At 52.8% G+C, this 23,370-nt stretch overlaps 1 protein-coding gene across 6 annotated transcripts; it reads right to left on the bottom strand.

Annotated features, from left to right (window-relative positions):
- Positions 1-1,704: 1,704 nt before the first annotated feature.
- On the bottom strand, positions 1,705-7,801 carry LOC100276227 (Protein LNK1). Of its 6 annotated transcripts, none has more exons than XM_008672020.4 (11): positions 7,471-7,801; positions 7,087-7,116; positions 6,703-6,816; positions 5,333-5,802; positions 4,963-5,242; positions 4,796-4,867; positions 4,051-4,261; positions 3,665-3,933; positions 3,217-3,365; positions 2,296-2,431; positions 1,707-2,218 (listed from the first exon to the last, which is right to left on the bottom strand). In XM_008672020.4, exons 3-11 carry the CDS (start codon positions 6,724-6,726, stop codon positions 2,102-2,104), a joined length of 1,728 nt encoding a protein of 575 aa, XP_008670242.1. In that variant the 5' UTR covers positions 6,727-6,816; positions 7,087-7,116; positions 7,471-7,801; the 3' UTR covers positions 1,707-2,101. The 6 variants fall into 6 exon arrangements, with proteins under 6 accessions (XP_020404865.1, XP_008670242.1, XP_020404858.1 ...); XM_020549269.3 differs by having other exon boundaries at positions 4,051-4,267; positions 4,963-5,239; XM_035965575.1 differs by having other exon boundaries at positions 4,963-5,239.
- Positions 7,802-23,370: the final 15,569 nt, after the last annotated feature.

Raw genomic sequence — 23,370 nt, 5'->3', positions numbered from 1 at the left:
TGCAGGATCTCGAAGGCAAAGGGTTCCGGAGACCTGCTCTCCTGATCGCAAGTGCATGTCTGCGGTCGGGATGAAGAGAACTGAAGGCGGCTCAGCTGTGAAGAGAGGCAAAAGCGAAAACTGGGATGATTTGGATGTTGGCTGCCAGGTGCTTTTTATAGGGCCGAGTCCGCGAACAGATATCTATCTTTGATCTTATCCGCCCACGAAAATCTCGCGTTCAGTTTAGATTTTATAGCGATCGGTTAGGATTCTAAACTTAACAGTCAAGCAACCAAAAATTCAAATGGTAAAAGGAAGCCGCGCCCCCGCAAGGCGAGGGGCCGGATTTCGGCGGACCATTCACGCGCATGTCGTGCGCCCGCGCCCTTCGCCCCGTCCAGGCGAGGCGAGGCGAGCGAGCGCGCGCGTGGCTCTCCATACTCTCTCCTCTCATCAATGGCTTGGTGAGTGAGTGTGGCTTCTATATTTAAACTATTTCCACTCCACTAGAACTAACAATATAAAACTATTGGTTCCACCATTCCCTAGCCATACACTTATATGGGCTTTTGAGATTTTCCTGGAATTTATTTGAATTTCTCAATTGGTAGCCTATAAATCCTAACGACAACTTGTCGGAGAGGAGCACAAGGAGGTTGTTCTAGGGCCAACAAGTTTATCTAGAAAACTATCAAATATTATTGAAAGATGTGACGAACGGTATGTTAGAGAAAAAGTTGGGATTTTGAATCAACCATCATCCTCTTGTATGTACAGGGGGTGTGATCTTATCCTAGTAGGAAAGAAGTCTCAAATATGTTATCTAAGTTTCCAACGTCAAAATAAATATAGAAGTGATTTTAAAACCAAACTAGCTTGAACTCAGCAGAAAATCGGTTCAGTCGACTAGTCTGCTAAACCGATTTTTATATAAATCCCGGACAGTAGTCCGGCTTAGAAAGTCGCACTACAACAGCTACGGGCATTTTCGGCGGACAGAAGCCGCCGAAAATAAGCCATTTGCCGCCGAAAATAAGCTATTTTCGACGGCAAAAGGTTTATTTTCGGCGGCTTCTGGCCGCCAAAAAAAACCGCCGAAAATAAGGCTTTATTTTCGACGGCCAGGGCCTGACCGCCGAAAATAGCTTATTTTCGGCGGCTAAACACTTACGCTTATTTTTTTATTATTTGTCGTGTCAAATACTTTTCAACTCTTTTAATATTAAAAACTCGATAGCATGATCCAATATCCATGTTAGCACACGCTCCATGTTGACACAATTGTGAGGCATAGGTGGTAAAAGAAACATCAGCTCGTTTCACTTGGAAGTAGCATTTTGTATTTACCTTTTGAATAAGAAGTATCTACGTTTTGAATAAGCAGGACAGCGATTAGTGTTGCGGAACGAGGTACCAGTCGTCGGATTGATATGCCTACCATCTTTTGCTAACTAGCCCGTCAAGAAAATGTCAAGCGCTAATGCATCGTTGGGCCCACAGTCTACCATCTAATCAAACACATGTCAACCGTTAATGCATTGTCGGACCCACAGTTTGCTTGCTCATGTTAATCAAGCAAAGGTTTTGCTCAAGAGCCATCTGTCCCTTTCCAACGCCCAGGCTGATTGATTAAAGGCTTGACATGTAGAAGCAGCAGGCTCACGCAATCATTTCTTAGCAACATGGCATAATGATCGTTGGCCGAATCCATCCACTCCCGTATATCAGTTCAAAGGTATAGTTAGAGATCCACGGAAAGAAAGAATTTTTTTTAGATTACACAGATGTGAGTCAACGCCACTAGAGAGCACAACGGCCGCCTACCCATAGGATACACGCATGTCAAAACCAATGTGATTGGAACAGGCTACAGACTATTGGGTACACAATATACTTGTTTTTTACATCTGCCTAGAAACATCATGTGAAAGCCGTATTATGCCGCCTTAACCAGGTCACGGAGACGCATTAGGGCCTGTTCATTTATCCCGAAATTCCACCAAGAATCGTTCCAACCGATCAAAGCTTATATCAATTAGAGAAGCAATCCGACCAGGATTCGTTCCAGACGACCATTCCCCGGGAACCGAACGTGCCCATGGAGAGCAGGGACATAAATTCAGAACTTGTCCAGGGACTGTACATCCTTGGGGGCCCCATCTCCAGGGGAATACACCGATGAATCTGGTATCAGGCCTTGGTTTTGGTTAGCAGCAGGGCCCTGGTGGTGTTTGCTCTGCAAGGGGGAAACATGCATCGTCATGCTTGCAAAGGGCTATAGCACCGTACGATGCAGAAGGGAGGAAATCATACACCAGCAGGGGGTTTAAGTGATGAGGCATCGTCGACAGCCACAGCCGCATGGTCCGATGACTGGTGGAAAAGTAGCAGAGCGATAGACCGGTCGATCGGGTTTGTCTGTGTCTCGATGCTCCGAGGATCGACGAATCTGCCAAACAGAAACATCAAAAAGGAAAGGCTACACATATTTCTTGCCTCCCTTGCATTATAAGTACTGTAACAAGTATCGGCTTCAGACATTGTGCCATGCCATGGAAGGATAATCAACTGCCTCCTTTCTTACATTTCTTACTGTTCTAAAACTATAGATAACGGACTAGATACTATAGCATCACAAATAACATGTAAACAGTCAACAGGCAGGTTAATTAATCTGTGACTCAAATTAAGAGCTATATTTAAGGGCCCGTTTGGATCCAAGGGACTAAATTTTAGTCCCGTCACATCGGATGTTTGAATACTCGTTTAAAGTATTAAATGTAGTCTAATTATAAAATAAATTACACAACTAAGTACTAAACGTTAAGATGAGTTTTAAGCCTAAATAGTCTATGATTCACTCATACGATGCTACAGTAAACGGCAAGGCAAATTTATTAAACCTAATTAAGCCTATCTTTAATACTCATAATTGATATTTAAATATTTGATGTGACACGAACTAAACTTTAGTCAGGGGAACCAAACACCCAATTAAACCTCAATCAACTAGCATCTTAAGGACCAAGATATTTTAGAGATAACAGGCTGTGCAAAACACATCGCATTGGGTGTTTCAGAGGAAAGATGGTGCATTAGGAGCGCTTAGACAACAATGTGAAGTTTCTAATTAAACAATGAGGGGAATGCTAACGACTACACTTTTCAAAGCCATAGAGATACTGATTCATGCTTGTGTAAGTATATATAAGATCTTTGTTAGAAATATCATACTTGCGCAAAGTTTCTGCATTCTGCAGATCCTTTATATCCGGGTTGTCTTCATTGCTGCTCATCATATTTGGAATAACTTGCCTGTGCTGCGCACTTCGTGCCAATCGGTATAAACCATCTCTAATGCACAATTTGGTTTGCACATCCAGCTGAAGCAGACACGCAAAGTAACTTTTAAGACTGCGGTACACAGTTTATTAGAAATAGTTTAGTTCCTCTAAGAGGAAGGCTGAGAACTTTGGTTCTACCAAAACTAAGGTACCTCCTTTGATCAAATCTATGGTCATTTAGAGAGAACAGAAAGCCAAGACAAGAAGAAAAAAAGGGAAAACCCCCGCAAATGCAGCATGAATTTGCAATAACAAAATGAGGGGGCTGTACTGCTGTAGGCTGGAGTTTCGGCTTCATGGGACATTAAAATAAAAAGGAAGCTAGTAACCCATGATACCTGACTAACAGCATTCTGCAGTTGTCGAAAGCTGCTTTCTTCAACAGAGATATCAGAGGACATGGATGATACAAATGAGCCATCCACTACCATTGAAGTACCCATTGTAACTTGAGGATCCCCCAGAGTTCTTTTCCCTAATCCTCTTCTTTCAGATTCATTGTTCTCACAAGGATAAGAAGCACTTCTTGTCAATGTTTGAGGATGTCTGTTCATGACATTATCATTTATCGGCTGTGTTGGTTGCATGTTCATAGTTTTCTTCTGCACTGCATTCGTGGAGTTAAGTGTCACATCAGCTAATCACACCAGAAGAGTACAAGATAAACGAACATGTTCAGAACAACCAGAAGATACCCCATCTGGTGTTTCGCTTGTAACATTACCTTTTAAATTCCTTTGTGCAAAAGAACCACTAGATGGACCGAACTTTTCTTCATAGGCCTCATAAGTAATGTTGCTTGGTGAATTGGAATCTAAGTGGTGCCTTTGCTTCAGTAAATTCTGAGAGGAGCTCAGCTGAGAAGTTGATGCTATAGAAAATTTCTTGTCTTCAATACCTTGAATTGTATGTTCAGATGAATACTGGTTTCCACCCTGCAACTGAGACCATGACCTTAAATTAATGAAGACCATAAGATTCAATTGCATAGTGATCTACCATCCTTATGGCACTACCTCTTATGCACTAATCATCCTCAGAAACAAACATTCCAGTGATAAACCCAATACAACACTACACAAGTAAGAGAAAGTTGTACAAAGGCCTTAGAGCACAAAAATATGGAAATTTACTCCATTCCAAACTACGTCATTTTGGATTTTCTAGATAATGTTTTTTACTATGTATCTAGGCATGACATATATCTAAGTGCATGGCTGCATCTAGAAAAGCTAAACGAATTAGAGAGGGAGTAACAGCAATAGAAAAACAGTAGCATGATTGTACTTAACTACATTTTCATCTCTGTTTTAACATTACAGTCAGCTGTAATAGAACCCTGAAATCAACTATATTCCATTTAAGGGGCTTAGGCTATAAAATCAAACCCAAACTAATAGAAAGTCCCTGAGGAATCAAATACAATGGTTCGGTGTTGTTTCAACGATCATATAGCCCTAGGAAATTACCATATCAATGTTTTCATGTCCACTGCATATCTGGTCAGTGGGCAACAACTCCATCACATCCTCTTGGTATATCTATTGTGGACAAAAGAGATACAAGAATTAAATAATGCAGAAGATAAATACTGAGTCAATTAAAACAGAAGGAAAAAATGGAACAATTAGCTTGCCTGTTCACCATATGCATTCGCATTCTTCTGCTCACTGAACAGATAGGTATCATTGAATTGATTATCACATAAATCCGATGAAGGACCAACTGAGGGTAGTGATTTATCTTCTGCACATTGGAATGCTGAGAGATCATCCAGAATATCATAATCGGAATAAGACGAGTCAAACCCTTGCTGCAAAGCAACATCAGAAGAGTAAACAGCATCTGAAGAAGGAAGCCAAGATAACCCATCTGTATTCTCCAGCTGCTGCGGATCATATGTGAAATCAGATCTCCTTTTTCCAATAAAAGGAAAAAAGAAATAGAGTTAATCATCTCTTTAAACAAATCAAGATTTCAGACAGTAAGCTATAAGTTCTGAATACCTGAATAATGTGTCAACATCCTCAAAATTGTCAATGCCAGGCCAATCAATGTAGTTTAGATCATTATCTCCATAAGTGAGGCTATCCTGTGGAGCACTGTGGTTATTGAGAATGGATGAACCATTGCTCAGTGCAAACTGACAGGAGTTCCAGTCATCCGTTGGACATCTGGTTTCAGCGATTGTATTTTCTTCCCTTGAAGAGAAGGCGTTGGAGCTGTCTTTGCAGTCTCCAATGCAGTCACCAGCACTGTTTATATTCTGGGATACTATCCTGTTCTCATGTTGGATGTTCTCTGAATTACATTTCTGTGGATCTGAGCTATTTATTCCAGGGATGACACCTTGAATTTTCTCACCGGCAACTGTATGCTTCAACTTCTTACTACTAGTGACACCAGGAGCCTCAACTCCACTTTCATGTTTGTTGTTGTTACTGTGGGCAAACTCATCAGTGAATTTACCTTCAAACTGTGAAAATGCTATTAGTCATAGGCCTAGAGCAGAAAAAATTAGAAAGCTCTAATGGAACGCCAAGATAAACGAGGGTCTAGAGAACATAACAAAGCATCGTTAGTGGCCAAGGTCCAACACAACATATGATTGCGACTAGGGCAGTAGGGCATGATCCATGATCCATCAGAGTTCAGCATTATTTGATCAATCCTACAGTTGTAGCGTGTCGAATGTTGAAATTTTAAACACAGGTCAACTTACTTCACCAAAACAGGCACTAGGCACTTTCACGTATGAGGGGCTAGCCACTAAATCCCCACTCATCTATCCAGAGCAAAAACAACTGTGGATCTATTATGGGTGGCAAGCGCACTTCAATGAAATAAACGCCGAACCTGATTACATAATTGATGCTGAGTATCAATAAATAAAACTAAGCCACTCGCGCTAACTAGGCATGGAACGAATTTGAAGCATAACTTAGTTAGCTTGAAATGCGAGGATATAGAAATATTACTCATTCTTACATCAGTTGATAGAAATGAGAATGAACATGCATATTGTACCAAGAATCTTATATACACACAGGCTCAAACCATGGTGGGCCAATTTACTAATCTGTACACTTGCTGACTTGCACAGCTTTTATGGATTTGGAAGAAAAAAAAATCCTCGCGCACACTGACCTACTGTTTTCCCCGATTTTTCACTTATTGAGTCCACTAAATCTAAGAACACTGGTATTTCTAAATTGCTTTTTCCCGAAGTTGCAAACAGATACATACCACATCATTGGTTATAATCTCATGTATAAAACGGAGTGGCTGAAAAAAGGAGTGAGATGCTATGTCCATCAAGGATTTCATGAAACTTTTCACCAAAAGAGAGAGGAGGAATTCATGAAACTGAGATTACCTCACGCACCCTCCAATCTGGCATCCCTACCAATTCTATCCGGGTCCGAAACTATACCAGTCCACCGGATTTGATATCATATTCAACTCAGGATCCCCAGTTCTTGACCAACTCCTACAAACCAGAAGTGCAGAAAATGAGATGAATTACCCGGGAAAAAAATGAAAGGAACTGTGAACTAAACAAACAGCCATATTCCGAAACAGGTCGCTACAACAGTACTAATATTCGAAACAAAACTACCGCAGCCACGTTCAGTTGCCTGGCGATACGTTGGGGTTCAGATCAAACAGCGCGCTAAAACATGTGCTGCATACATCTCACCAGAAGGGCCTAGAAGTCTACAAGAAAGTACAAATAAACAGGGGGTGGACATGTTCTCACCTTCCGGAATCGAGAGCTGTGGATCAGAACCTGCAGGAGCAAGGATAAATCATCAGTAGGAAGAAAAGTCAGCAAGCTGTAGAAGCCACTTCACCGAAGATCCACAAATCTTTTTTTTTCTCTCTCCTTTCATGACCAGAGAGAATGAAGAGGAATCACAAGAACACCAAAGGCCAATCAAACACTAGGTAGCGCGCACAGAACCGCCAGAGAAGAAAGGGAAAAAGGAAACGGCTCTAGGACCCAACAGAGGGGGGGAAGAATCCCAGCCCCCACAAAAGACAAGAACAGCACCGGGCCACCTCAAATCCGTCGCCCGAATTCGCGTTCAGGAACGAGCAGAGAAAGAGGGGGAGAAGAACCCAAGAACGGGATGGATCTTACAGCTTCTACTTCGGAAGGGCGCAGGCTTGCTCGCTCAGCTGTCCGCTCCACGGGCCGCTGTCTCTAGATGGTTCTGAGACTATTCTTTTTTTTTCACTCGCTCTAGCAAACAGCAGGAGTATTTTTTTTTTTCGTTTTTTGTTTGGCAGGATGGATGAGAGAGACGACGAGAGGAGAGATGGGGCGAGCGTCTTGAGCTCCGAAATTAGCAGAACGATTTTTTTTTTTTTTGCAGATAAGTGGAAGAAGGGAGAGAGAGAAAAAGGAAAGAAATTGTTTGGCTTTGGCGCGTATGCGCGGCGGGGTTGTTTGCTAAACTAGCGGCTGGGAGCGGGTGTGGTGGGCCCGGGGACGGTGCCGAGGTAGTGGACACGAGGCGCCGGTGCGATCCGATCAGTTGCCGGCGCCCCATTGGCTGGACCAGTCCACATCGGCGGGACCCGCGGGACAGCGGGGCAAGTTGCCGTGCTCCATTCCCAGCCGAAGCAACAGCGACGCCCGACGTAACCTAGCATGCGGGTTTCCCGGACATGCGCTGCGGTTGAATCGCGTCTGGGCTCGTTGGCTGGCTTTGTCATTGTTTGGGCCAAGGCCGCGTGGGAGATCAGAAGCCCACCAGAGCATGTCCCACTCCATCCCATTTATAGTACACTCAACAGTCTTACATGACCATTTTCACGTGTTTTTATTCATATCTATCTATATATCTATATCTATCTATATAAAAAATCGAAGAAATTATAAAATACATGTCACCTAAAAATATTCTCTCTATCTAAGGTCTTCTTACTTAAATATATGTTGAAGTAGATTGATGTAGGATTTAGTTTAAACTTCACACCAATCTATTCCAATGTACATAGATTGAGGTGGATAAACGAGCATCTCAATAAGCCCTAAAGTCTCTATTTATGGATGTGTTTTAGATTTATAAATCTTACGGTGCATCTAAGTTAAAATGGGTTATTTGGATCGATACCTTTACAGTTTTCATTACTATTTATCTATTTAGGACCTGTTTAGAAGCAACCTAGTTTTTAAAAATCCAATTTCTATCTTCTATTTTTTAGAAACTGGTTTATGAGAAAAAAAACTGATAATGTTGTTTAGAACCATCTTAGTTTTTATAAACTTGCTTTATCTAGAGCAGGCTAGCTTCTTGGTTTTTAAGAAACTGGGAATCCAATTTGTATAAATTAGAGCATAAACTAGTATACTAGTACAATGCCCGTGCGTAAGTGCGTTGCGTCGGCACAAAATCTCTACTCCCACCGAACCGAAATCAACAACACATTCTTGAGATGTCCCTCGTTCCCTCCATCGACAAAATAAGTCTGAGAAATTCTATACTCTTGTTTTGTATTGGGTCCGCCCCTGCGCTCGATCACCGGCCACAGCTTCTTGAGACCAGTTTTGATCTAACCTTTGCTCGTTGGTGCTCTGCCTCCTTAGGCCTTGTTCGTTTGTGCCGGATTGATGGGTCGGAACGATTCCTAACCGGATTGCTCTCTAATTTATATAAACTTTGATTAGCTGGAACGATTTCATATGCAATCCGACACAAACGAACAAGGCCTTAGCACTCCACACGAGCTGCGGATTTCTTCCGCCTGGAAGAGCAGCCATTGAGGATGCATCTTATCTGAGCTTATTGTTCCTGTTTTTAATGCCAATTGTAATTCCTCCGAGAATTGAAATTGGTTTAGGCCTAGACATTTAGGTTAACCGAAAATTTTGGATCGGATAATTTATTATTTAAATTCCTTTGACTTTCTTGAACAGACACTAGAGCTATTAGTTAGCTGTTAAAATTAACTAAAGACATCCAAACAGCCTAGATAATAGTTCAACTATTAGCTACTTTTAGCCAATAATCTAACAATTAGCTACTTATTTGTAAGCTAGCTAATTCTACTAGAATTTTTTTTAGTCAACTAACTATTAGCTCTACTGCATTCAAACACCCCCTAAATTCAATCTGCCACCTCATAAATGAATTTAGATTTTGAAAGAATTACTCTTGGTGGTATAAGGTGCATTTTTCCGTGGCTTTGTTTTAAACTTTCAGTATAAAAGACCATGTGCCGGCGTTTCGACCCCGGGGGGTCCCTGGACCGACGAGTAAATTGTCGCCGCGTGTCCCAGCCCAGATGGGTCGGCGCGAGACGGAGCACGGAGGGGGGAAGAGAACAGACAAAGGGGAATCCCGCGACCTTCGTGTTGCCCTGCGCCCAGGTCGGGTGTGCTTGCAGTAGGGGGTTACAAGCGTCCACGTGGGAGAGAGCGAGAGCCTTACGCGTCGGTCCGTTCTCCCGCGCGGCCAACCTTCTCGTACGAGAGCCCTGGTCCTTCCTTTTATATGCGTAAGGAGAGGGTCCAGGTGTACAATGGGAGATGTAGCAGTGTGCTAACGTGTCTAGTAGAGAGGAGCTAGAGCCCTAAGTACATGCTGTCGTGGCAGCCGGAGAGGTTTTGGCACCATGTTCATGTGATGTCGTGGCCGTCGGAGGAGCGCTGGAGCCTTGCGGAAGGACAGCTGTCGGGGCTGTCGAGTCCTTGCTGACGTATCCTTGCTTTCGTAAGGGGCTGAGAGCTGCCGTCGTCATGGAGCACGTGGGGCGCCATCATTATTTGTTTACCGGGACGAGCCAGATGGGACGCCGGTCTTGTTCCCCGTAGCCTGAGCTAGCTAGGGGTAGGGTAATGATGGCCCCTCCTGTGACGTGGTCGGTCCGAGCCCTGGGTCGGGCGAGGCGGAGGCTCCTCCGAGGTCGAGGTCGAGTCTGTCTTCCGAGGTCGAGTCCGAGCCCCGGGTCGGGCGAGGCGGAGACCGTCGTCCGAGGCCAAGGCTGAGTCCGAGCCCTGGGGTCGGGTGAGGCGGAGTTCGTCGTCTTCCGGAGCCGAGGCTGAGTCCGAGCCCTGGGGTCGGGCGAGGCGGAGTTCGTCGTCTTCCGGAGCCGAGGCTGAGACCGAGCCCTGGGATCGGGCGAGCCGGAGTCCGTCGTCTTCCGGAGCCGAGGCTGAGTCCGAGCCCTGGGGTCGGGCAAGGCGGAGTCCATCGTCCGAGGCCGAGACGGGGGCCGAGCCCTGGGGTCGGGCGAGGCGGAGCTTCCTATGGCGCCCGAGGCCGGACTTGACTGCTGTCAGCCTCACTCTGTCGAGTGGCACAGCAGTCGGAGCGACGCAGGCGGCGCTGTCTTCTTGTCAGGTCGATCAGTGGAGCGGCGAAGTGACTGCGGTCACTTCGGCTCTGTCGACTGAAGAGCGCGTGTCAGGATAAGGTGTCAGGCGATCCTTGCATTAAATGCTCCTGCGATACGGTCGGTCGGCGTGGCGATCTGGCCAAGGTTGCTTCTCGGCGAAGACTGGGCCTCGGGCGAGCCGAAGCTGTGTTCGTTGCTTGAGGGGGCCCTCGGGCAAGACGTGAATCCTCCGGGGTCGGCTGCCCTTGCCCGAGGCTGGGCTCGGGCGAGGCAAGATCGTGTCCCTTGAGTGGACTGAGCCTTGACTTAATCGCACCCATCAGGCCTTTGCAGCTTTGTGCTGATGGGGGTTACCAGCTGAGATTAGGAGTCTTGGGGGTACCCCTAATTATGGTCCCCGACAGTAGCCCCCGAGCCTCGAAGGGAGTGTTGATACTCGCTTGGAGGCTTTTGTCGCACTTTTTTTGCAAGGGGACCGACCTTTCTCGGTTGCGTTTCGTTCCAGTGGGTGCGCGCGAGCGCACCCGCCAGGTGTAGCCCCCGAGGCCTCGGAGGAGTGATTTGACTCCTTTGAGGTCTTAGCGCGTTTCGTGATGCTTCAGCCGGTCTGGTTGTTCCCTCATGCGAACTGGCTGTAGCCCGGGTGCATAGTCGAGTCCCAAGTTCTCGGGCTGGTATGTTGACGCTGTCAACGGTTTGGCCGGAGCTGGGTTTGCGAGAGCAGCCCCCGAGCCTCCGCACAGAGCGAGAGGACGGTCAAGGACAGACTCGACTTTTTTACATACACCCCTGCGTCGCCTTTCCGCAAGGAGGAGGGGGGAAAGCGCCATGTTGCCATCGGAGGGTGTCGAACATGGTGTTTCCAGTGAGTTGCTAACGGGTAATCCGAGTGGACGCCCGTGCCCCATTCGTTAGGGGTCGGCTAGTGGCCCGGAGGCGCGCTCCAAAAGTACCTGCGGGTGATTTGCCGGACCTGGTTCCCTTTTGACGGGGTCCGAGGGCTCGATGCCTCCCTCTGGTGGGATTCCGCTACAAAATCGTTCCCGTCGGTCTCGGAAATGTCCTAGGGTACCTCGGGAGCGTAGCCCGAGCCTTGGTTATGTATCGAACGTACCCAGGGTCATCCCTCGCTCTGCGTGCTCTGAGGCGGCTGTCAGAACCCTTCGGGGGCCAGCCTACGAACCCCTGATCAGTAGTGGGCGCGGAGCCCGAGTGGCCTGAGGCGGCCGTTGAACCCTTCCGAGGGGCCAGCCTTCGAACCTCTGACCAGTAGTGGGCGCGGAGCCCGAGTGCTCTGAGGCGGTTGTTGAACCCTTCCGAGGGGCCAGCCTTCGAACCTCTGATCAGTAGGGGGGCTCGGGGCTCGCTTCCTTCGCGGAGAAGGATCCCTTTCGGAGTATCCCCTTTCCCGGTCCCTGTGACAAGAGAGAGAAAGAGGAAGTGGAAAAGGATACGAAATCGAATGACGTGGCGCACCTTTTTTGACGCGGTCATCATGGCAGAGGTGAAGCGTCGCCTGCTTCGCCTGCCAAAGGTGTCGCCTATCCTACCGCAGAGTTAATGCGACGGGACGAGTGGTTCGCGGGGCAGCCGTTGTGCGTGCGCGAGCCGTTCGAGGAACGGAACACGGGCGCGTCGTCTTCACACCGTAGGAGAGGGTTCTCTCGCTGTCCCAGGAGGGGGCGTGAGCTTGACGACGTGGCTGCTGCTTCCGCCCGCCTGCCACCGCCATTACTGCCGGCCCATTTCTGGCCGTATCGACCGTCGCACCTTCTCCCGCGGCTGACTGACCCATGACCGATGTGCTCGGTTGGCACTGTCGAGTCATGCGCAGGGTCACCTCGAGTCGTGGCACCGGTTCCGCAGTCGAGAAGGCGCGGTACTGGCGCGAGTGGCGGTGCAGTTTCTCGCACGTAGTAACCGACGCGCCGGTTGCATGACGTGTGGGCCTGGGCCTCCATGCTGGACGCGTCGAAGTCGAAAGGGTGCGCCCCCTTGGTGTGGTTGCATGCCGCCTGCATGGCGGTCTGCCCTTTCACCCGCTGGTCTAGGCGAAAGTGGAGGAGCGCTTGTAACCGTTGGGCAGTTACGCGCACCGCGCGCGGCGGTTTGGCTTCTTCCGCCTTGGGCCAACTTGCATGACGCGTGGGGCCCAGCCCCCGTGTCGTAGGGGGAGGACCTTGGAGCGTGTTGAAGAAGACTCGGTCCGCGACGACTGAGGACGCAAGTGGGGAGAGTTGCCTTTAAAAGGAGGGTGACCCCCTTGGAAGGCAACCATGTCTTCGCACTCCCTTCATGCCTCGCGTCCTTCCACCTTCCGAGCCCCCGGATGGGGAGCGCCTGCGGTTCTTCCGCCTTGTCATCGTTGGAGGAACACAACTTCGCGGAAGTTGGTACCTTTCAGCCATCGTTCGGCTTCAAGGATTTTCATCAGGAAGCCCGGCCGCATCCCCTCACCGGTGGTCACCCAAGACGGTGACCACCAGTTCGATGGTGGGGAGAAGCGAGCTAGGCTGCGGCCTCTGCCCCTCCCTCAGCTTCAAGGATGTTCATCATCAGTGCTGGGGAGGGGAGTGCGTCGAGTTGGGGCCTGTCTCCACGCGGGCAGCGGCCCGCTCCTTCCCTCGGTGATCGGGGGGAAGGGCGTTCGCCGTTCGTGGCGCTGGCAGCTGCCGCGTGTCCGGCTCTCCGGCCTGAGCGGCTTCGGCGCTGCTTCCGGTGCCACCTCCCACCGAGGCAGCCGGAAGAGGTTTCCCCGCCGACGAGATAGCCGGCGCCACCCGCGGACTGACCTCCAACTCTACGGCCTTCTGCATGTCCTCGTCTCTTGGGCGGGGACGCGGGCGAGGGCCTTGTTGCAGCAGCGTCTGCCCTGAGGTCATCGCTGCTGTTGTTTGGCCACCTAGAGCGGACGTCGTTGTCGCTGCTGCCGGAGCGGGCGTCGGCGAGCCACCAGGGGTTTCGTCGCCCCGCAGGCCCTCCAATGTGGGGGGTTGTTCGTCCCTGCGGGGGCGGAACCGGAGTTCTGTTTGTAATGGCACCTTGAGTGCCGGTGTGTGTTCATTGTGGCTGTCGGGGCCTGAACATGTATGTATTTTTGGCACGAAGTCGTGTTTTTTTCCTCATTTCGGGCACTAGGACTCGCCTGTCGGCTAACTGAACCGCTTCACCAAGTGTGAGTTGCCTCGTGCGAAGGTGACGAGTGAGGTATCCATATCCCGGAGGCATAGGAGTCCCTCGGCTCGGTCGACCTTGCCGCCCGAGGCTTCTCTTGCTTAGTTAAAGGAACCCTCGGCCGCTCTTCGATGAGCCGGAGCCGGAGGCAGCGGTGTCAGTGTGGATAGAGGCAGAGTTGGCTCGAAAAGAAGACTTCGTCGGCCGGAGCCTGGCCGGGCTGTCCACTGGCGGGACCAGCGCCGGAGTCGAGTTGCCGAGGCCATGAGCCGGGCTGATGTCCTCGGGGGACAACTGGCTGAGGCTTCGGGGTGGCCGACCGAGCCGTCTGCTCGGGCCGGATTCCTGGAGGAGACCCTGGCGGCAATAGCCCGGGCGTGGCGTTGACGTCGTCCTTTGGAGCGGAGATCCTTCGCCCGTGTTGCCGTCCGAGGCTCGGTCGGACTTCGCCGAAGGTGGAGTTGACGCCGAGGGTGCTGCTGCTCCCCCTCCGTCAAGGTCCGAGCCTGCAGGATCGGTTTATCTTGTAGCGTGCGTATGTTTTCTGCGGCCGCCGAGGCCCAAACATACTGTCGTTGTGTTGTAAAGCTGCGTTTCTTTTCCTCTTGTTTCGAATATCAAGACTTATTTGTCGGTAACAGAATTGTTTGTTCGAGCGAGAGTTACTTTTCACGGAAGGTGATGAGTGAGGTATCCGTATCCCGGAGGCGTAGGAGTCCCTCGGCTCGGTCGGCCTTGCCGCTTACGTGTACTCTTACTTGTCCGTAGGATTCTGTTATCAATATAGTCGAGAAGGCCCGAAAAATCGTTTCGGCAGAAAAGTTTTCGAGCATTAAGACTTGTTCGGTCAGCGGAATCGCTTATCCGAGCGTGAGTTACTTATCGCAGAAGGTGATGAGTGAGGTATCCGTATCCCGGAGGCGTAGGAGTCCCTCGGCTCGGTCGGCCTTGGCTGCTTACATGTACTCCGTCGTTTTCAGGATCCCACTTTCGAAGTAGTCGAAAAGCACGAAAGACGTTCCGGCAGAAAGACCTTTTCCGAGGAAAATTTTGATGCAGAGGGGGTTCGCCCCTTCTAGCCCCCGAGGGAGGGTCGGGCTTTGCCGAGGTAAGGCTGACCCTTCCTTGATGGTTAGACTTCATATGTAAACAAGGTATATGAACGGCTTGAAAGCATCTTAAGGGTAGAAGCGACGTAGCTGTCGGATGTTCCAAGCGTTGCTGTAGACCTCGCCTTGACTGTTGGCTAGCTTGTATGTCCCGGGCTTCAGAACCTTGGCGATGACGAACGACCCTTCCCAGGGAGGCGTGAGCTTGTGCCGCCCTCGGGCGTCTTGTCGCAGCCGAAGCATCAAGTCGCCCACCTGGAGGTCTCGGGACCGAACCCCTCGGGCGTGGTAGCGTCGCAGGGACTGCTGATACCGCGCCGAGTGTAGTAAGGCCATGTCCCGAGCCTCTTCCAGCTGGTCCAGTGAGTCTTATCGGTTTGTTCGATTGCTTTGGTCGTCGTAGGCCCTCGCCCTCGGGGAACCGTATTCTAAGTCCGTGGGCAAGATGGCCTCGGTCCCATAGACTAGAAAGAACGGTGTGAAGCCCGTGGCTCGGCGTTGTCCTCAGACTCCAGACCACCGAGGGGAGTTCCTTCATCCATCGCTTGCCGAACTTGTTGAGGTCATTGTAGATCCTCGGCTTGAGTCCTTGCAGAATCATGTCGTTGGCACGCTCTACCTGCCCATTCGTCATGGGGTGAGCCACGGCGGCCCAGTCCACCCGGATGTGGTGATCCTCGCAGAAGTCTAGGAACTTTCTGCTGGTGAACTGGGTGCCGTTGTCAGTGATGATGGAGTTTGGGACCCCAAAGCGATGGATGATGTTGGTGAAGAACGTCACTGTCTGTTCGGACCTGATGCTGTTTAGAGGTCGGACCTCGATCCACTTGGAGAATTTGTCGATGGCGACCAGCAGGTGCGTGTAGCCCCCGGGTGCCTTCTGTAAGGGACCGACGAGGTCCAGACCCCACACAACAAACGGCTAGGTGATGGGTATTATCTGCAGAGCCTGAGCGGGCAGGTGGGTCTGCCTTGCGTAGAATTGACACCCTTGGCAGGTGCGAACAATTCTAGTGGCGTCGGCCACCGCGGTCGGCCAGTAGAAACCTTGTCGGAAAGCGTTTCCAACAAGGGCTCGAGGCGCTGTGTGATGACCGCAAGCCCCCGAGTGTATCTCTCGTAATAACTCCTGACCTTCGGCGATGGATATGCATCGCTGGAGGATGCCTGAGGGGCTGCGGTGGTAGAGCTCCTTCCCGTTCCCCAGCAAGACGAACGACTTGGCGCGCCGCGCCAGTCGCCGAGCTTCGGCTCGGTCGAGGGGCAGCTCTCCTCAGTGGAGATATTGCAGGTACGGGGTCTGCCAGTCTCGATTAGGCGGGACCCCATTCCGCTCTTCCTCGACGCGCAGTGCCTCACCCTCGGAGGCCGAGGGTGCCTCATGCTGAGCCGAGGGCGCCTCGGGCTGAGCCGAGGGTGCCTCGCGCTGGGCCGAGGCCTTCTCGGGATCAGGCGTGTCGTCGGTCTTGACTAAGGGTTGATGTAGGTCTCGGGAGAAGATGTCCGGGGGAACCGTTGTTCGCCCCGAGGCTATCTTAGCCAGCTCGTCCGCAGTCTCGTTGTATCGTCGGGCGACGTGGTTGAGCTCGAGCCCGTAGAACTTGTCTTCCAGGCGCCGAACCTCGTCGCGGTAGGCTTCCATCTTCGAGTCGCGACAATGGGAGTTCTTCATGACTTGGTCGATGACAAGCTGCGAGTCACCGCAAGCGTCGAGGCGTCGGACCCCTAGCTCGATGGCGATGCGCAACCCATTGACCAGAGCCTCGTACTCAGCCACGTTGTTGGACGCTGGGAAATGGAGGCGCAACACGTAGCGGAGGTGCTTCCCAAGGGGCGAGATGAAGAGCAGGCCCGCGCCCGCCCCTGTTTTCATCAGCGACCCGTCGAAAAACATGGTCCAGAGTTCCGAATGGATCGGAGCTGCTGGAAGCTGGGTGTCGACCCATTCAGCCACAAAGTCCGCCAAGTCTTGGGACTTGATGGCCTTCCGAGGGGCGAACGAGATTGTCTCGCCCATAATTTCCACCGCCCACTTTGCGATCCTACCCGAGGCCTCTCGGTACTGGATGATCTCCCCCAGGGGGAAGGATGACACCACAGTCACCAGATGAGACTCGAAGTAGTGTCGCAACTTCCGCCGCGTCAGAATCACCGCGTACAGCAGCTTCTGAACTTGTGGTTAGCGGATCTTGGTCTCGGACAGTACCTCGCTGATGAAGTAGACCGGCCTCTGGACGGGCAATGCATGCCCTTCTTCTCGTCTCTCAACCACGATCGCGGTGCTGACCACCTGAGTGGTAGCGGCGACGTAGATCAAGAGGGCTTCTCCGGCAGCGGGGGGCACCAGGATGGGTGCGTTCGTAAGGAGCGCCTTCAGGTTGCCGAGGGCTTCCTCGGCCTTGGGGGTCCAAGCGAAGCACTCGGTCTTCCTTAAGCGGTGGTACAGAGGTATGCCTCTTTCACCGAGGCGCGAGATGAAACGGCTCATAGCCGCAAGGCATCCCATGACCCTTTGTACGCCTTTCAAGTCCTTGATGGGCCCCATGTTGGTGATGGTCACGATTTTCTCCGGTTTGGCCTCGATCCCCCGCTCGGAGACGATGAACCCCAAGAGCATGCCTCGGGGGACCCCGAAGACGCACTTCTCGGGATTCAGTTTTACGCCTTTCGCCTTGAGACACCGGAATGTCGTTTCAAGGTCGGAGAGGAGGTCGGAGGCTTTCCTCGTCTTGACTACGATGTCATCGACCTAAGCCTCGACCGTTCGACCAATGTGTTCGCCAAACACGTGGTTCATGCACCTTTGGTACGTCGCACCCGCATTCCTCAAACCAAATGGCATAATAATGTAGCAGTACATGCCAAAAGGTGTAATGAAAGAGGTCGTGAGCTGGTCGGACTCTTTCATCCTGATTTGGTGATACCCTGAGTAGGCATCGAGGAAAGATAGGGTTTCGCACCCAGCAGTGGAATCCTCGATTTGATCGATGCGAGGCAGAGGGTAGGGAACCTTCAGACATGCTTTGTTTAGACCAGTGTAGTCTACACACATCCGCCATTTCCCTCCTTTCTTTCTCACAAGCATAGGGTTGGCGAGCCATTCGGGATGGAATACCTCTTTGATGAACCCTGCAGCCATCAGCTTGTGGATCTCCTCGCCTATGACTCTGCGCTTTTCTTCGTCGAATCGGCGTAGAGGCTGCTTCACGGGTCGGGCTCCAGCTTGGATATCCAGCGAGTGCTCGACGACATCCCTCGGTATGCCAGGCATGTCCGAGGGACTCCACGCAAAGACTTTGGCGTTCGCGCGGAGAAAGTCGACGAGCACTGCTTCCTATTTGGGGTCGAGCTCGGAGCCGATCCGTATTTGCTTAGAGGTGTCGTTGCTGGGGTCGAGAGGGACGGATTTGACCGTCTCTGCTGGCTCAAAGTTGCCGGCATGGCGCTTCACGTCTGGCGCCTCCTTGGAGAGGCTCTCCAGGTCGGTGATGAGGGCCTCGGATTCGGCGAGGGCCTCGGCGTACTCCACGCACTCCACATCGCATTCGTACGCGTGTCGGTACGTGGGGCCGACGGTGATGACCCCGTTGGGGCCCGGCATCTTGAGCTTGAGGTAGGTGTAGTTAGGGACGACCATGAACTTGGCGTAGCATGGCCTCCCCAGCACTGCGTGGTAGGTTCCTCGGAACCCGACCACCTCGAACGTGACGGTTTCCCTTCTGAAGTTGGAGGGAGTCCCGAAGCGGACGGGCAGATCGAGTTGTCCGAGGGGTTGGACGCATTTTCTGGGGATGATCACGTGAAAAGGCGCCGCGCCTGCCCGGATCGAGGACAGATCGATCCGCAGGAGCCCGAGGGTCTCGGCATAGATGATGTTGAGGCTGTTGCCTCCGTCCATGAGGACCTTGGTGAGCCTGACATTGCCGATGACGGGGTCGACAACGAGCGGATATTTCCCTAGGCTCGGCACGCGGTCGGGGTGGTCGCCCTGGTCGAAGGTGATGGGCTTGTCGAACCAGTCTAGGTAGACTGGCGCCGCCACATTTACCGAGCAGACCTCCCGACGCTCTTGTTTGCGGTGCCGAGCCGAGGCGTTCGCCACTTGCCCACCGTAGATCATGAAGCAGTCGCGGACCTCGGGGAACTCCTCTGCCTTGTGATCCTCCTTCTTGTCGTTGTTGTGGGCCCTGCCACCTTCCGCAGGTGGCCCGGCCTTATAAAAGTGGCGCTGAAGCATCGCGCACTCCTCAAGGGTGTGCTTGACGGGCCCCTGATGATAGGGGCACGGCTCCTTGAGCATCTTGTCAAAGAGATTGGCGCCTCCGGGAGGTTTCCGAGGGTTCTTGTACTCAGCGATGGCGACAAGGTCTGCGTCGGCGGCGTCGCATTTCGCTTGCGACTTCTTCTTGCCCTTCTTCTTGGTGCCGCGCTGAGTGGACGCCTCGGGGACATCTTCCGGCTGGCGGCCCTGGGGCTGCTTGTCCTTTCGGAAGATGGCCTCAACCGCCTCCTGGCCAGAGGCGAACTTGGTGGCGATGTCCATCAGCTCGCTTGCCCTGGTGGGGGTCTTGCGACCCAGCTTGCTCACCAGGTCGCGGCAGGTGGTGCCGGCGAGGAACGCGCCGATGACATCCGAGTCGGTGACGTTGGGCAGCTCGGTGCGCTGCTTCGAGAATCGCCGGATGTAGTCCTAGAGAGACTCTCCCGGCTGCTGGCGGCAGCTTCGGAGATCCTAGGAGTTCCCAGGGCGCACGTACGTGCCCTAGAAGTTGTCGGCGAAGGCTTGGACTAGGTCGTCCTAGTTGGAGATCTGCCCCGGAGGCAGATGCTCCAGCCAGGCTCGAGCGGTGTCGGAGAGGAACAGGGGGAGGTTGCGGATGACGAGGTTGTCATCATCCGTTCCATCCAGCTGGCAGGCCAGTCGGTAGTCCGCGAGCCATAGTTCCGGCCTCGTCTCCTCCGAGTACTTTGTGATGGTAGTCGGGGTTCGGAACCGAGTCAGGAACGGCGCTCGTCGTATGGCCTGGCAGAAAGCCTGCGGACCGGGTGGTTCGGGTGAGGGACTCCGATCCTCCCCACTGTCGTAGCGTCCCCCACGCCCGGGGTGGTAGCCTCGGCGCACCCTCTCATCAAGGTGGGCTCGATGGTTGCGGTGGTGGTGCTCGTTGCCGAGGCGACCCGGGGCCGTAGGCGCTGTGTTGCGCGTGCGCCCGGTGTGGACCGAGGCTTCCCGCATGAATCGGGAAGTCGCGGCGCGATGCTCCGAGGGGTAACCCTGCCTTCGGGAGGCAGAGCTTTCGGCCCGTCGGACCGCGGTATCCTCCAGGAGATTCTTGAGCTCTCCCTGGATGCACTGCCCTTCGGTGGTCAATGGTTCCGGCATTGTGCGGAGAAGTAGTGCTGCCGCAGTCAGGTTCTAGCCGACCCCACTGGAAGCCGGTGGCGGCCTTGCCCTGACGTCGTCAGCAATGCGGAGCTGGATGCCCTGGGGCAGATGACGCGCTTCTCCAGCCGGAGCTCGGTCTGCCCATTCCTGCCCGATGTTCCGCCGGAACTGCTCAAGTGTTCCTGCTCCCTCGTCGAGCCTGGCCTGCACCTCGCGGATTTGCTCGAGCTGTGCGTCCTGACCCCCCGCAGGGACTGGGACCACAGCTAGCTCCCGAAGGATGTCAACGCGAGGCGCAGGCCTAGGGGGATCGCCGTTTTCCGGCATACCAAGATGGTCGCCTTCGCTGGGACCCCCTAGATTGACATGGAAACATTCACGATTTGGGTCGCAGTCCTCGTCGCCGAAGCCGCGGCTACCATCGGAACAATCGGAGAGGCAGTAGTCGCATGCGGTCATGAAGTCCCGCATGGCCCTGGGGTTACCGAGCCCGGAGAAATCCCAACAAAAGTCGGGCTCGTCATCTTCCTCGGAACCCGAGGGCCCGTAGGTCGAGACGGCCGTCAGTCTATCCCAGGGCGACCGCATATGGTACCCCGGAGGGTTGGTACATGCCTCTATGAAGGCTTCCACCGAAGCGAGGTCGCTTGGTGGGTCGAAGCTGAATCCAAAAGGCACGAGATGGGAACCGGTCGGTACCTCTTGGTCAACAGGTGGTGACGAAGTCGTGTCAGGGGCGGACTGCACCGTCGTCTCAGGTACGAGGGCGACGCCCAGCAAGTCCTTCGCGAGCGTGCTGGTGTCGTCCGTCTGCTTGGGGTTGGCATGTCGCGGGGAAACGGCGCTCGTCTTCGTCTCAGACGCGAGGTCGTCGCCCGACGTGTCCCCCGTTGGGGCGCCGGCGCCGTCGACTCGCTCGACAACCGACTAGGTACCGCCTCCTGCTTGGCCATGGTTGCCCCGCCTCCTCCTCCGTCGGCGGGGCAGGCGACGGGACGAACTCGAATGTTGTTCTTCCGCCACGTGGGGAATACGTCGTTGATTCCGCCGCCGGCGGGCGGGCTGTCGGCCGCCATTGTCGCTGTCGCGCGGCGGAGGAAGGAGTATCATGTCGTAGGCGCCGTCGAGGGACATGAACTCGAGACTCCCGAAACGGAGAATCGTCCCGGGTTGGAGAGGTTGCTGGAGACTACCCATCTGGAGCTTGATGGGAAGCTGTTCGTCAACACGCAGTAGGCCCCTACCTGGCGCGCCAACTGTCGGCGTTTCGACCCCAGGGGGTCTCTGGATCAACGAGTAAATTGTCGTCGCGTGTCCCAGCCCAGATGGGTCGGCGCGAGACGGAGCACGGAGGGGGGAAGAGAACAGACAAAGGGGAATCCCGCGACCTTCGTGTTGCCATACGCCCAGGTCGGGTGCGCTTGCAGTAGGGGGTTACAAGCGTCCGCGTGGGAGAGAGCGAGAGCCTTACGCGCCGGCCCCTCCTGTGATGTCTCCTTGCTTTCGTAAGGGGCTGAGAGCTGCCGTCGTCATGGAGCACGTGGGGCGCCATCATTATTTGTTTACCAGGACGAGCCAGATGGGACGCCGGTCTTGTTCCCCGTAGCCTGAGCTAGCTAGGGGTAGGGTAATGATGGCCCCTCCTGTGACGTGGTCGGTCCGAGCCCTGGGTCGGGCGAGGCGGAGGCTCCTCCGAGGTCGAGGTCGAGTCTGTCTTCCGAGGTTGAGTCCGAGCCCCGGGTCGGGCGAGGCGGAGACCGTTGTCCGAGGCCAAGGCTGAGTCCGAGCCCTGGGGTCGGGCGAGGCGGAGTTCGTCGTCTTCCGGAGCCGAGACTGAGTCCGAGCCCTGGGGTCGGGCGAGGCGGAGTTCGTCGTCTTCCGGAGCCGAGGCTGAGTCCGAGCCCTAGGATATGGCGAGGCGGAGTCCGTCGTCTTCTGGAGCCGAGGCTGAGTCCGAGCCCTGGGGTCGGGCGAGGCGGAATCCATCGTCCGAGGCCGAGACGGGGGCCGAGCCCTGGGGTCGGGCGAGGCGGAGCTTCCTATGGCGCCCGAGGTCGGACTTGACTGCTGTCAGCCTCACTCTGTCGAGTGGCACAGCAGTCGGAGCGACGCAGGCGGCGCTGTCTTCTTGTCAGGTCGGTCAGTGGAGCGGCGAAGTGACTGCGGTCACTTCGGCTCTGTCGACTGAAGAGCGCGCGTCAGGATAAGGTGTCAGGCGATCCTTGCATTAAATGCTCCTGCGATACGGTCGGTCGGCGTGGCGATCTGGCCAAGGTTGCTTCTCGGCGAAGACTGGGCCTCGGGCGAGCCGAAGGTGTGTTCGTTGCTTGAGGGGGCCCTCGGACGAGACATGAATCCTCCGGGGTCGGCTGCCCTTGCCCGAGGCTGGGCTCGGGCGAGGCGAGATCGTGTCCCTTGAGTGGACTGAGCCTTGACTTAATCGCACCCATCAGGAGTTTGCAGCTTTGTGCTGATGGGGTTACCAGCTGAGATTAGGAGTCTTGGGGGTACCCCTAATTATGGTCCCCGACATCATGTTTAATGAACTATTACTAATAAATTTTCTCACTTTCTTGAACAATTAATTTTCTGACACTTGTTGGTTCATATATTGCTCTATATCAAGAAATTTAAAAAACAATGAAAAGACCTGTTGGTATGAGGCACTATCATGCAACCTTGAATGAGATCAGCGCAATGGGTTTGCAACTTCGTTGCACGTGAGCTGGATCGGACCAATGGCACCATATAGTAATTTTTAACTCTCTATTTCAAATTAAAATTCATTTTAGACTATGTATGTGTTTTATATAAGTGTCTAAATTTATTATCATTAATTTGAATATAGACATAAAACAAAGTGTTAAAACGAGCACTATTTAAAAACGGAGGGAGTATTTAATAACCAAACACACATATATCCACGTACACACAACGAAACGGTACCACATGCCATCCGTTGTACTACTACACAACAAAACGGCACCACACGCAGTAGCGATAGGGTTGTTCCATTGGACATGTCACA

Source organism: Zea mays, chromosome 1 (assembly GCF_902167145.1).
Source record: "Zea mays cultivar B73 chromosome 1, Zm-B73-REFERENCE-NAM-5.0, whole genome shotgun sequence".
Classification (NCBI taxonomy): Eukaryota; Viridiplantae; Streptophyta; class Magnoliopsida; order Poales; family Poaceae; genus Zea; species Zea mays.
Note: the sequence above shows the minus strand (reverse complement) of the source record. Positions and strands in the feature narration are given on the sequence as shown.

Bases quoted from the DNA above. Each gene is read 5' to 3' on its own strand.
- LOC100276227 (NM_001363291.1), bottom strand. From the start codon at position 6,726: ATGCCAGATTGGAGGGTGCGTGAG. The intron at 5,803-6,702 runs GTAATCTCAGTT...GCATTTTCACAG, and splicing joins CAGATTGGAGGGTGCGTGAG to TTTGAAGGTAAATTCACTGA. The intron at 3,366-3,664 runs GTATCATGGGTT...TGTCTGCTTCAG, and splicing joins TGCAGAATGCTGTTAGTCAG to CTGGATGTGCAAACCAAATT.